This window comes from Ambystoma mexicanum, chromosome 5q, assembly GCF_040938575.1.
Source record: "Ambystoma mexicanum isolate Mex_15411 chromosome 5q, UKY_AmexF1_1, whole genome shotgun sequence".
Taxonomy (NCBI): Eukaryota; Metazoa; Chordata; class Amphibia; order Caudata; family Ambystomatidae; genus Ambystoma; species Ambystoma mexicanum.
In genome coordinates, this window is record NC_090933.1 from 191271093 (window position 1) to 191286155 (window position 15063).

The 15063-nt window shown below is 50.4% G+C and overlaps 1 protein-coding gene across 4 annotated transcripts in view; it reads right to left on the bottom strand.

Moving 5' to 3' along the window:
- NEDD9 (neural precursor cell expressed, developmentally down-regulated 9) overlaps positions 1-15063 on the bottom strand; it is a 78771-nt gene that overhangs the window by 19365 nt on the left and 44343 nt on the right. For 2 of the 4 annotated variants that reach the window (XM_069620719.1, XM_069620716.1), the window contains 2 exons: positions 2707-2805; positions 392-571 (listed from right to left, as the gene is read on the bottom strand). In XM_069620719.1, coding sequence (XP_069476820.1) covers positions 392-571; positions 2707-2805 — 279 coding nt within the window. The remainder of the gene's footprint in view (positions 1-391; positions 572-2706; positions 2806-15063) is intronic. The other 2 variants (XM_069620717.1, XM_069620718.1) reach the window with 2 other exon arrangements.

Sequence of the window (15063 nt, forward strand, 5' to 3'; positions counted from 1 at the left end):
TCTGGCAACGTGGTCTGTCTGAGACCCAGAGACCCAATGGTAGTCCATGCAGGCTGCACTGCCTCAGAGAATTACATTGACATTTGGAGACCATCCCTGGCCACAATTAATCCTTACTTCGAGTCGCGCACACGCACGCCCGCACGCGCACACGCCGCCCGCACACACACACACACACACACACACACACACACACACACACACACACACACACACACACACACACACACACACACACGCCCGCTCCCCCCCTCCGCCCTCGTTCATTGGCATGGAATACTTCACAAACCATGTTTATCGATTATAGCACTGGACAAAAAAGAAGTTCTTTGTGTTCGATTTTGGAAGAATTATGCATGCAGAATAATCAGCGCCCGTGTGCAGCACTTACCCCTTGTAAAGGAGGGATGTCGTAGAGCCCTTGAGAAGGAGGGATGTCATACACGCCTTGGGAAGGAGGAATATCGTATACTCCTTGGGAAGGAGGTATGTCGTAGACTCCTTGCGCTCTGGATTCCCCCACAGGGCTGGAATACCGGGAGCCCTTGACCGGTGGCATGTCGTAGACCTGCTGGGATAAGATGAATAGTTCAATGAGCCCCAATGTGTACATGCTAGCGGCAGCTCATTTATAGGAGCAAACATGTGTAGACCATGACTTTAGTGGCATTAAGGCATGACCCGGGTATACACAAGTGGAAACAATGGCAGCATGAGTCTCTGGGCAAGGCGCGTTGCTACAGTAGGTACATTGACAGGCGGTGGCAGTCCTGCTCGGTCATTAGCAACAATGTCGCGAGAGTGTCAGGCTTTCAACAGAGCAGAACAGAATTCGGCCCTTCCTCCCTAAGGACTTTTTTACTTTTGACAGATAGGCGGGGCGCTCCCCCCAATTGCTTGTGGCTGTCTTGTACATGCTAGTGGGCCGAGTAGATCGACTGAAATCTGTGATGCAGTCCGAACATTCCACGCCGTGCGCATCCTTTGGCTTGCAAAGTAGGGTGTTGCAAACCGATACACACCGCACAGAATGCTGTGTGATGCGTGCTCCCCATGGTGGGATGGGAACTATAGGAGCTCTTACAGCAAAAAAGACAGAGGTGTGCTCCAGCTGCTAAGGAACTCTTTTAGCTGGCCGCTCTACTTCACAATATGAGTATCTGGGCATGGAGTAGCAATAGCTGGCAGACTGTCACCCTCATTATGAGTTTGCCGCTCCTTACCGTTACGGCAGTAAGTTCCCATTCCATGGAGTCGCATAGAACTCCATGGAATGGGTTTGCCCCCATCACCAGCACCGCTAGTACCGGCGCCTGTGATGGGGGCAATTCTCTGCCAGTAGGGGCATGAACTCCCGACAGGTCAGACCTGCCAGTAGTTCACTGCCCCTACCTGCAGACTCAGAGGGAGTTGGTCTGGAAATCAGGCTGGAGCCAGTAGTACCGACATTATTCCCGGACCGGCTTACTCCTAATGAGGGACAATGATGGCCTGTAGTAACACCGAACTATGGACCATGCAAGTACTTGTCTCTTAATATGAATGCTTTTAATGAAAGGTGTAACGGAGAAGCAGATAAGGGATATAGATTTCTTGTGATATCCTTGGACCAGGGATCGGTTTACAGTAGTTTTAGTGGTGATCAGCTGTGGTTGGTCTGCAGTGAAAAATTGGCCTACGCTCCAAGAGCCCAGTGGCAATTGATTGATTGATATTTTATTTCTATCGCGCTCGTACACAAGTGTTTCAGAGCGCGACAAGGCAAGCGATCTTACTAGGCCCAGTGACATTGAGAACGCGCAAGTACATGGGAGAGGAGGGGAGGGGAAAGTGCAAATCAATGCCACAGTCCATTACAAAAACCTCTTAGTCCTTTGGTAGCTCCTGCTTCCCAAAGGGGGTGAGAGAATCTGGACTCCTATGGCTGGCCCTGGGCATCTTCGCTGACATGTATTGGCCTTTACATCACATGTTCAGCATGTTGCTCTGGTTGATTTGACACATGTTAATGCAGAGCGCCAGCTGCTAGGTTTCCTCATAACACCACGGATGATATGGAGGCAAACACACTTTGAGGAGCCAAACCCATGCCCTTTTGCGCTAATCATCTGACACCTGGGGTCCCATGGGAGTTGGGGGAGGGAAGGAAATAGTTGTGTACCTCTTTATATTCTTCCTGGATGCAAGTGGAACCAACACACACGGAACCGTTCTTCGTGTCAAAGGTGTTATTATCTGTTTTCTGAATCCTCCATTCCACTAGTGGCAAACATGCCATACTTGCCACTTCAAGCCAGTCCACGTTTTCATTGCCCATGGAAACCTATTCTTCATTTCTATCTTCTACTCGGAACAGTGCAAGTAAAACAATCCTGCCCTGAGGTAACCAGGCCAGATTACATATTGTGAAAAAGAAAACAGACACTACTGGACAAAACCATGTGTTTTACTAGGTGCGGACTTTAGAATGCAATAGGCAACCTCACGCGCCGCACAAGGGAATAATACATTAACAGGGGCCAGTGGCTTCCAGGGTGGATTGCCTTACAGCAGGGTTCTGCAACCTTTGGCTCTCCAGATGTTTCGGACACCAACTCCCATCATCCCTAGCCATCGGTCAACGGTAAGGTGTAAGGGGAATTGTAGTCCAAAACATCTGGAGAGCCAAAGGTTGCAGAACCCTGCCTTGTGGTTTACAGTACCTACCCGCAGAGGACGTGCAGGGGGGATGTCGTAGGTGTCTGCTGGGTGCTTGGATGGGAAGTCGTAGGCGTAGCCTTGCCCTACCCGCATGGGAGTCACCACCTACAGTTTGAAAGAGAACAAGGGGGAAAAAAGAAACAAAGAAAAGGGTCAGCACTTGATGCACTATGACGCTTGGAAGCATCTTCTGCTAGCGGTGCACGTCCTTGCATGGTTACAACATAAAAACAAGCCTCCAGACACAACACTGGGCCACCTGCAGCTGTACACCAGATTATAATTAAAGGGTGCTTGTGTTGACATCTGCTGCGCAGCCATGAAAGGGTGGAGAGAGAGAAGAGAGGAGAGAGGAGAGAAGGAGAGAGAGAGGGAGAGAGAGAGAGAGAGAGAGAGAGGGGTGTGTGTGTTTTTCCTCCCAGCCTAACCAGTTCGGGAAACCCGATGCATCTTTTCTATTATTTTAGGTCGGTCACACGGTTCAAAGGAATGCAGCAAAATGCTCTCCCTTGCATTTACTCAAAAATGGCAGCCTTCCTCAAGAGGGCCTCTGGCGACTGATGGGCGCGCTTCACTGGTACACAGGGATATAGGCCGATAATTGACTCCCACATTCTTCTTTTGGATCTGAACTTGGCCGGAGTTAACTGTGCCGGGCGGTAGCCCTTGAAAGTTATTTGCCTATTGGCTATACATGCAAATTCCAGATGGCTATTGAAGTGGCGGGCAGTGACATTGTGGCAGCCAGCTCTCCTACATCCATTCATTGAGCACCAACTATACAGTAAAGAGATAGGATACTTTCATGTGTTCAGCAATTAATCTCCAGCTTGGTTCTTTAGGATACGTTTCGGGAGGATAGCTCAGGAGCAACGTGCTCGCCTTGGAAGCAAGACGACGCAGAGCCCCACAGGTTGATCCCCGGGTCCGTGTTTAGAAACTTTTGGGTATTAAGCACGTTATAAATAACCTTTCATCATCATCATACATGAAGTGGCCTAGCGTGACCCAAGTTTTAACCCAAATAGAGCGTGCGGTCCTTTTGCTTTGGGTGGCGGGAGGTGAAGCGGAGGGGTGGCAAGCCGGGGCATGACACAGAATAAGGGGAACACTTTTAATAAAACAAACACGCAAGAGAAATGGGGCGAACGCCCGGCTTGAATGAGTGCGGCCTGGGGGCAGGCTGCTCACGCAAGGCTCAGCGCGCACTTAAGGGGTAAGCAGGTGGTGCGAGAACGTGATGTCACTGGGATTTACACTGCACGTGGCTGCCATTTGCATGAGGTGGGAGACACGACAGAAGGACAATGGGAACAAGAAGGACAGCATGTGGACTACAAGCACAAGACGAGGAAGGGACCCGCTCAACGGCCAAGGTGTCTCATCTAGAAGATGGAGGACAGACAGTGGCTGCGTCCAATCAAGGGAACGCAGACCGTTTAGAAGCAACTTTTTAGGCACGCACCTTTGCTTTCCTGTGCCGACTCTGGGCCCAAGAGGTAAGCGGTTAAGGGGTCTCTGGAGCTTCTACCACAAGACCCACGTAAACATGTGATACAGAAAGCCCACTATGTACTTTCAAAAGCGACTCTCCTTGTCCCCTGCCCCCACATCTTCCCTCAAAACGATGAAGGGACATTCCTGTTGTTGTGCTCGACTCGCAATGTAACATTGAGCAGAGCTGAGGAATGTGTGCCAAGAATGCGCAGTGTGGGCCCAAACACTCTCAATGCCAGAAGGCCCAAGCAACGGGAGGAGAGCAAACACTCCCACGACGACCTTTGCACATTGCGGATTATTCCCGCACGCGCCCTCTTGCACGTAGTGACGGCGGAGGCGTGACGACGCTGGATGAAGGCGCGCTCGCGGGGGCTGGTTAGAGAGTGAGGGCAGGGCCGGCGCTACACTATGTCAATCCTAGGCGACTACCAGAGGTATCACCTGTGGGGCTAGGGTGGCAGCAGGAGGAACCGCCATGGCCCTAAAAAAAACCAACTCTTGCCTGTATGTATGGGGGAGGCCGAGGGAGATGTCTTCTGGGGTAGGACAATCTCCTTGCACCGCGTCTGCGGGCTCTGCTACCCTGCCAGGCAACGATGCACACAAAAAAATATATATTGGCACGTTCCAGTTGTTAATATGTTTGAAGACACCCTCCTCTCCTTCCTAACCGCTAATTCATGTTCATGTGTAATAGGGGCATTTCCCACTGCCCCCTTCCCCCTTTTATCCTGCTTTTCCTGAAAACATAGATTTCTTTTAATATTAAAACAACGAGGCATCCCACCCCCATCCTCACCTGACCGCTTCCTCCTCGTCATTTTACTGGTTGCTACTTTTTATTCAATGGGCCTGATGCACAGAGCTTTTTTCAATGGGGTTGCACCATTATAAAATGCTTCTGTCAATCAGGCCCACAATGTTTCCCCACTTTTTTTCACTTTCGTTTTCCAAACATTTGCATTTTACTTTTTGTGTGTGCAAAACTTCAATATTTCAAACTTGTTAACGAAATTAGCTACATAGACCTGCAGCTGGATTTGGCATCAAGAACAGCACATTGCGGTCTTGTGGCTCTAACTCACTGCCAGGCTGGGAGTTGCAACTACCACCCAAAAACCTGTGGCTATAGCTGAACCCTCCTTTGCTACCAGGGCCTGCTTAAAAGTACAATCTGGGGACAAGATAGACATGTCATATCAGACATTAACTTGCTGTGTGGTGCTATGGGGTGGATTTCTGCAGCAGGGCGTTACTGACAATAGGACTGATCGTTGTTCACAGCTGAAGGAATACACAATGCCTTTGCCTTTCAAGAGCACGAGTATGTATACCGATTATGCCAGAGGCCGCGGCATAGCACTAAATAAGAGGGCCCTCCAGCAGAATGTGGCGAGCTACGCCCCTGAGCAGCGGCTGCAGAATCAGAAGATGTACAGTTAAAAGCCACAGTAGTGCAGCTAATGATACCCTGAGTGAACTTCTATTTACACCATCCCTTTGTAATTAGATAACAATAACAGGCTACAAGTTTCAGGGCAAGAGGCCTAGAGATGGGGTCACATCCTGGAGGGAGGGGTGTATTTACGAAATAATTAATACGTCGCAAGAGCAGTAGAGAGTAGTTGCGATCAGAAGGGCCTGGGGCAGAGCTGGCTCAAGGGGTGACAAAGTCGTGCCGTCACACAGGGGCGCAGCAAATAAAGGGCGCCACCAGCTCACACAATGTAAAGTGTCAGTCAATGACTTTCTATTAGTGAGTGAAATAGGCGCGGCACAGGCGCCTATTTAAGAATCATGCCGTCCCGGGCACGGCCCTAAACACACTTTCAAGAGCAGCAGGGGGCTTGCACAACTTCTTTTGTTCAACTTGTTCTTGATAGGCTGGCTTTATTAGTGCAAGGCAGTGTTCAGCGGGGCCCCGACGGCGGTGACCCTCCAGTCCCTGACACAGCCAGGTACCGAGGCCGCGTACCCGCCTTCATCCCAGCAGGCAGCCAGCCGCGCACGCATCCGGCACACATTAGATCTCTAGATATTTTGGACTACAACTCCCATGAGCCCTCACCATTGACTATGCTGTTTTAGCCTAATGGAATTTGTAATCTAAAACATCTGGCTAGACAAAGGTTGCAGATCCCTGACCTACTCAAAGGTATACTGAAACCCTGCGCCAGCAGTAACACACTACCAATGTTCCCCTCTTAGATTTGAAAAAGGTCTTCAGTAGATGCAGCCCCCATGAAGTTGTGCCGCTGGCCAGGGCATATTGCGTCCACCAGGTACATTTGCCTTCACCCGACATCGCTTACATGACTCACTTCTTCCCCTAGGCCAAGGTTTACTGTAGCCCTAGGCGGAGCAATAACACGTAGCCATAATACCACACTCAGGAGTCGAACACGCATGGAACTGCACTATTGGGCAAGAAACCTTGCAGTCTATCAAGCGCAGAACTTTCTTACTTCCTCTGACGTATGGTATGATATGTTTATTTGTAAAGCGCCTATACACAAAGCAAGTGGTTCAAAGCGCTCAAGGAGGGAGGGAACAAGGGGAAAAACAACTGTCGTTCAGAGCCCTTGAAATTCTGAAACGATAATAGTCTGCACAGGCAGAGTAAGTGCATATAATACAATTAACAGTGTAGATATCAGCATGTAGGCCTGACAACGATTCTGCAGTTTTTCCAAGTGCATTAAAGCGCCACCATGCAGGGAGTGAAGACAAGGGGGAACAGACAATCTTCAGGCATGGTGCATTTGGATTGTGCAAGTGCACAGACAGTTGCAGGGGAGGGGGACCTGGAAGGGGAGGGACAAGTTCTTGGGGTGGTGAGGGTCCAAGTGCACCCAGTCGGTGGAGGCTGGGGTAAATGCAGAGAGGTACTGTACACCTCCCTTTTTGAACTCCTAGACTAGACCAATACATAGTGGGACCTGGACCGGCACGAGTACACACTCCCAGCTATGCAATCACGCAATGAAGCAATTTTTTGCTATCAGAGGGCGCTATAGGTATCACAACAACATCACACTGAACATGTATGCCAAAAGATGAACCTCGTGAATTTCACCAGAGAAACTTTGCCTATGTATTGCTCATTCTGAAAAGCGCACTAATTTCGGTGGTCCGGCGCCCGCAGCGCAATTTACAGACATCCATGTTCTCCAAGAGCCGAAAGCCAGAACTCTGGGGAGAACTGGGAGAAATAATCCGAGAGCCCTTTTCCCAGGAGCTGCCAGCTCTGCCTTTGATGTGTAAGAAGGGCGTGTCGGACTTCGTAGAAAACAATGAGAACACATTTTCCCCGCAGCAGATTGGAGGAGGCCTGGAGCCAAGCCAAACACACAAGAACTTTACTCACTTAAACCAGAAGACACAGCGGCAGCAGTGATGGCGACTGGGCTGTTTAGCAGGAGGAAACAAAGCGCCGGTTGTCTCGAGTCTGGTTTAGCCAAACGCAGGCGTTCCTTCATGTTTTGGACTTTGGGCTGAGCAATTTCACCAGAAATCCACGACGCCCCTGCTCCTCGGATCGGACTCATGGAAAGTATTGAACACGTTCCGTGTACATCAAGGTCGTGGCGTTTTCGAGTTTGTAACAGTTCACTAGTGTTCCAGGCCAGCCTTGACATTTCAAGTGGCCGCTTTGCACTGTTTTTCATGAGGGAAGTGGTAACTTGCACATACAGCCGGAGCCTTGCGAAGTGGCTTTTTTTCAAAACACCGGTGTCAATAAGGCCGGCCGAATTTGGCCGTTGTTGGTCAGATCGTGGCTGGAGCAACGGTGCTGGGTGGCGTCGGAGTGGCCAATGAGGATATAAAGTCCAGCACTGGGTGATGATGTGATGGTGCCGTCATCAGACACAGCCATCCGGAGCCCGGCGCAGAGTGGTGTTGTGGGGTCCGATGCAGGGTCAAAAGGAATAAAGGGAAAGAGCAGGAGATGCTCGCCAAGATGCCTCCAGGCCATAGCGGTACCCCACTCGTTCTCATTGAGATCCCCACTCTACCCTCCCCCAGGCCCTAATAATTAGACTTAAGGGGTAGGGATAGCGGGGGGGAGATGTTAACATATTGAAAACAGCGTAGCCTGAACTTGGAAGAATGGGGGAATTTTTAAGCAGGATTTGTTTTGCTCGTAGTCGTGGACCGAACAAGTTGACATGGTCAACATGTCCACAGGGGCAGAGGGTACAGGTAGGTCTGATGGATCGCAGGCTCATGAAGGTCTCCTCATCTCCCATGGATCATACCCAGGTCATGGAGTGGTGCATGGCAACATGCAACCCTTACGTCCATTTTGAAAATTTACCCCAAGCGTCCAGGGCCTACAGAAAGATTTGTTACATGTGCAGCAATGTTTCGACCATACATTTTTCTTATTAACTTTTTATAAGCTGTCATTCTTGATCTGTTGCATTTTTTGTATTAGCCCCCAGGGAGGGGTCTTGTGTGGCATCTCAGCCAATCAGGAAACTCGGAATGCAGGCTATACCCCCTGCTATAGCCTGTGTTCCAAACTCCTCAAAAGTGGGAGGTCGACATCTTCCTTTACGGGCCGCAGGCCCTTGCTGCCTGCCCCATGCCTTCTTACCCCGTTTGAGCACCCCATCCATCTCATCCCCTCACCACCTGAGCCCCACTTACCTGCAGTTACCTCGTACCTTGCTAGCTCCAGGAACACTTGCTGTTTTGGCCCTTCCCCTCCGCGGCAATAGCCACCATGGAAAGGAAGAGGGGACTACATGTAGTTAGTTCTCTTCTCCCGACTTCCACGGCTGTCATTTTGTCTGGCTCTGCATCCTGTGCTACTTATTGTTTCTTTTTTTGTTTTGTTAACCTTTTCCCTTCTGATCAATATGCTTTTTAGGTCCACCCTATAGAGAAAGTATTTTTTCACATGTTACCCTGTCTCTAAAATAGGTGCATGTGACATTCAGGCACCAATGTTTTAGGTCATGTTAAAGAAGGTAATTGTTAAAGAAAGTCGTCTGTATGCCACCTAAAGGCCACCTTGGAGCACCAAGTGCAACTTTGAACAGGGAGGGGAGCAACTTTCTCATTTTGCTTAGTTATATTTGCATTGTTATATGAAAGCATGGCATTGAGGTGCAGGCAAACAACAGTGTGGATCAGAGCAACAGGGGCTAGTGGAGAATCCGGTAGAAACCAGTGTCATTGCAGAGGTACCTGAAGTAATGTCTCACTGTTGTATGGAGCTATACACTAACCAGTGGTGTTACTGCAATTTAGAGCGAGAAAGGTTCATCCACAAAACCCAAGTGGCTATGCCTTTAATGTAGCACATACTGCAAACTAAAACATGTCCAGACATTCGGGCATTAGAGCCAGTAGAGATGAAAGTCCGAGGGCAGAGAAGCATTCAGTTCCACGTCAGAACATGAGATCCGCCAATCAATGTTCCACCTGCTCCGACAGGTGACGTGTGTATATAGTGCTGAGTCACTGTCAGCAAGAAAGCATTAGAAAGTATAACTCTGTCCATCCAGGAGAAGGCAGTGGAAGCCGGCTGCCCTCTCTGGCCGCCTCCCACGTGTTCATAAATGCCCAAGCTCTAAAAACAGGCTAGCGGGCGGCTTTTGGATCTAGCCGGAAACCGGCATTCCAACATGACCAATACTCATGCAGTACGTGCCGCCTCTGAGAAACACAGATTCCTCTGTACATTTGCAGCACCTTACTGCTTCAGCATCTTCATTGCAGCAGATAGAGGCGCAGGGAAGACCCAGGTGTTGAAGACACCCTTTTAGGGCAGGCTTTAACACCATGTGCACTTAGCAACTGACCACCCAGCCCGCTTCTCTCGGCCTCCCTTTCCCTGTAGGCCCTCTCACCTCCCTCTCTTGTGGCTGCCACCTTTAATGCCTGCCTCTCTTGCTAGTCTGCACCCCCCCCCACATCCTACTAACCTGCAGCCGGTGCAGCTTTCCAGAACTTGAACTGGGTCTGAAATTAAGATTTTAGGATCAAGAGCTGCAAGCACCTTCTAGCTATAAGGCGTCACCCAGTGAGCAGGAGGCACCCCTGGGACACCAGGAGCTACTACAGAGCGCACCCCAAATCTGCCGGGCTTCCCCGATTGCACTAGGTCCTTGCCCCTCCAGCCAAAGCAAGCCCTTCGGCCTGACCTTTCGCTTCACATCTGGGCTAACCTTTTTGAAAAGTTGCAGGCTTCTACTTCCCAACTTCCCATGGGAGGAAGTTGCGGGTTGGTTATCCAGGAAGTTGTGGCTCTGGGTAGTCAACAGCATTTGGTCAATACACTTTAAGATGTCCTTTCACTGACTGGGCGGACTTCTGTATTCCCCTCTGTGCACCCTTTCCTTCTTTCCCTCATGCAGGACTGGGAACCAAAAGAGGCCCTGGAAATAATGTTAATGTTAAAGAAGGTGGCCCATACTACACATTTTAAGCAAGCCCAACCATTTTCCTATGGGAAAAAAAACACAAAAGAGAGGCCCACGGGGTGCTGAGGCCTATGGGGAAATCTTCCAAGTCCCCTATAGGCCAGTCCACCCCGACCCTCATGCAGTGTGAAACTGACTTGTTTGCATTTGTTCACTTTTACAAAACACCAAATAAAATAAAAATCAAATTGAAGCCGGTGGGAAAAAAAAACAACTCATACATATAGAAACCCCCTCACACTCCTCCAGCCCAGAACTGGCCCACGATGACTCTTTCGGAGGCCATTTCCTGGCCAGTCTCAGAAAACTGCAAGGCAGGCCTCGCTATGTTTGTCTGTGGTCACCATGCTTTGAATAAAACCCAGCCTTTCAAGCTTAGTAATTTTCCCTTGTTTATGCATAGCAAGAAACAGATGCTGTGCCCGCAGAAACACTGCCCATCATTCCCAGAAAGGCCAGTGCCAATGTTATCACCGGGGAAGGAACTAACAGGAAACAGCGTCTCCTGCCGGAAACTATAGCCCAGACGCCACCACCTCACCTGCAGGAGCAAGGGGCGTCTGCTTTCAGCCTCACGTGGCTTCAGCCGTCTCTGTTTTCGCACTGCGCTGTTGATGGCTTGTGTCATCGCGAGCCGTTATGAGAGCAGGCGAAACATGTCGGTGCCTGGAGGTATCCTTAAACGGCCACTGCCTGCCCGATCCTAGCGGCAAGGCCTAGGAGCGGGCATCTGCTTCCTCGGTTGCTTCTTGCCCCGATGGAGTGGCCACCTGTTCTGCCTTTTCTGCTCGGCTGGGGTCAGGGAGAGCATGTGCAGGGGCCAGTATTGGGTTACCCATTCGGCGCGAGCTTCGTATAAAGTATGGGTCAGGCCTTGCCTGAGCAAAAGGTGAGAGGCCCCATCTGTGGTGACGCTCCCACCACATCGGCTCCGCACACCGCCCAGAGGAGTCGCCATATGCAGCCCGTTCCTTCCCCCACAAGCCGGTGCCATTGGGGGGTACGCACAAAAGGACCATACCAGAATGAGAATGGAGCACACACGTGGGTATCGTAAGTGGGCGACGAAACAAGAGTCCTCTGCTCCCTTTTCCTTGTAAGAATACACAGTGCACGAGGCAGGTTTTCGGGGACACAGCTCCTCAGGGGGGGCACCAGTAAGAACCATTTCAATACTTTGTGGTGATGGGAGGGGCAGCGATGCCTGAAGGGTGGCCCGGAGATTGGTGGGCAGTGTGCAGCTGATGGTTATACATTGGGAGCCATGTCATTATACGTGTTAACCACACTAAGTGGAATACACAAACCAACAAAGCGAATGCTGTGTTGAGAAAAAAGAACAGGATCAAGTTACCAAGCAACACAAAGAACAGCAACAATAACAACAATGTCCTGCAGCACACAAGTGAAAGAGAATGCACAAAGCAACAATCAACGACTCTCTGCCCACCTTAACTGGCTTACACACAATTGCCAAAACAATGACAAAACGTTCAACGTGCTGCCTGCTTTCTGTATCGCAGAGCAGACGATGGACACCGGGCCCTTCTACACGCCACGCCAGACAGACGATGGACACCGGGCCCTTCTACACGCCACACCAGACAGACGATGGACACCGGGCCCTTCTACACGCCACACCAGACAGACGATGGACACCGGGCCCTTCTACACGCCACACCAGACAGACGATGGACACCGGGCCCTTCTGCACGCCACGCCAGACAGACGATGGACACCGGGCCCTTCTACACGCCACACCAGACAGACGATGGACACCGGGCCCTTCTACACGCCACACCAGACAGACGATGGACACCGGGCCCTTCTACACGCCACACCAGACAGACGATGGACACCGGGCCCTTCTGCACGCCACACCGAACAGACGATGGACATCGGGGTCCTTCTACACGCCACACCAGACAGACGATGGACACCGGGCCCTGCTACACGCCACACCAGACAGACGATGGACACCGGGCCCTACTACACGCCACACCAGACAGACGATGGACACCAGGCCCTGCTACACGCCACACCAGATAGACGATGGACACCGGGCCCTTCTACACGCCACACCAGACAGATGATGGACACCGGGCCCTTCTACACGCCACACCAGACAGACGATGGACACCGGGCCCTTCTGCATGCCACACTGAACAGACGATGGACATCGGGGTCCTTTTACACGCCACACCAGACAGACGATGGACACCGGGGCCCTTCTGCACACCATACCGAACAGACGATGGACATCGGGGTCCTTCTACATGCCACACCAGACAGACGATGGACACCGGGCCTTTCTACACACCACACCGAACAGACGATGGACACCGGGTCCTTCTACACGCCACACCAGCATCTAAGCTTAAACTCTTAGCCAAAGCTACATACGCGCAACCTGCCCATTTCAAAGGATGACTAAGAGCAGCACACGCCTCCCCTTGTTTCACAGTTGCCTCAAGAAATAGGGGGATTTTGGAACCTTTTTCTGTAGACTACATCTACAGAATTATGATCGCTTGAACAAGACTCACTAAACGAAATCCTTTCTGCTGTAAAATCTCCAACTCTACTTATTGCCCGGCCAGTCCAGAGGGTGGCACCATTTTACTGACTCTCCTACTCCTCCCGTACACTACTATTGCCTTACTACTGCTCAGTGACTCCAACAACATGCAGAAGGTGGGGGGTGAGGTACAGGACAACTCACCTCACTAATCCAGCTTGACTGGCTGCCTTTTTAATGCCAATTGTTGGCTGCGTGTTTTATTTACTTTAGTTCTTATCCGACCTCCAGTCTCAGGAGCCACTATGGTCAAGAAGTGCTCCACAAAAAACAGCTCTCCAAATAACATCCGCTCGATTGTCTGTTACCCTTGTGGTTTAATTTATCAACGTATATAATAACCCATTAAATGTTAAGCCTCGTGTAATGGCCGCTGAGGTGAATGGCCTGAATCGCCCGGCGAAAACAGCACATGGGTGGAGAAACTGGGCTAACTGTGGCGGGCCATTATTGACTCTCATTTAACAATGAGACAATACGACTAAGGGCCCGATTCATGGAATTTTTGCCAGGTTCAAAGTGAATTTGTACTGCTGAAAAGTGACTTTGCACTGCCAACACAAACCCTGATTCATGGAACCGTGCAAAGTGTATTTTGTCCGGGCAAAGTCATTTTGTACTGCAAAAACGACTATGTGCTGACTTTGCACACCAAAAATACACTTTGCACAGTTCCAAAATGACTATGTGCTGACTTTGCACACCAAAAATACACTTTGCACAGTTCCAAGAATCAGGGTTTGTGTGGGGAGTGCACAGTCACTTTGAACCGGGCAACTATTCCATGCATCGGCCCTGTGGGTCTGTTGGAGATGTCAATCACTAGGCATTTCAGGGTCCCGCTTCCCTTCAATATGTTCTATCAAAGCAGGCAGCCATACTTTGGGCAGTGGGCACCCAACTGCCACATTTTATTATCCCGTGAGCGAAATGCTGACTTGCTGAGCGAATTACTTTCCCCACCTTAGGTCTGACAAATGCCTTTTGCCTAGAACCCACAACAAAGCCGGGCAATGGTATGTTTCATTTCCATCTCGAAAAAGTCACAGATCGCAAACGGGGAAGTGAGGTATTGAGCAGTCCGAAGGTAAGAATAGCATTTAAGCAGCGGTGAGGTCATTGTTATTTTGGGCGGCATGAAAATACCTTTCGGGTGATGCTGGCCTGCTTCTCTGGCGCGTGTGCCTTTTACAGGAAAGATGCTGTGTTAACTGGGCTGCGAAGCGTGCACTGCAGTGACTCAGAGACCATCTCCATTAGTAGAAATCCATGCCCCAACTCCTCAAGCCGTGCGCCAGTACAGAGGGAGCGGGGCGTGGGCCTGGCGCGGTAAAGGCCCGTGAGTCAGAGCGAAAAAAATACAGTAGGACTGTCTCAACGTGTTACAAACCTCTCTTTTTTTTGCAACTTTACACAATATGTAACGTCAAGCTTTGGAAATTGACAACTTCTGTGTCTTGAGGAGCTTGAGCCTGTCACTTTCCTGAACGCGGCGGGTCTGTGTGTATGCATGCATGTGTGTGTATGCACCATGCATGCGAGTATGCATGTGTACCAGTCAGAAAGGTACAGGATGTGTGTGCGCGCGTGGTTAGGTTCTTTTTGCACTTGGGAGGCACCGATCATTCTTTACTGGGGCACAGTACGGGGACGTACAACAGAGCACTGTCTAATTAGGCCTCTGTCCCAGATACTCCTGTGAGATCCTGTTTTCCTGCCTTCTCATTGGGTTGGTTTTGTATTTTCCACTGGTGGCAATGCTGGTCATTGGCCGGGATTTTCCCGGATCCGAGATCCGGCAAAAAAAAGTCTCCCTACGTCTCGGATCCAGAAAAACTACTTGTGCCCATT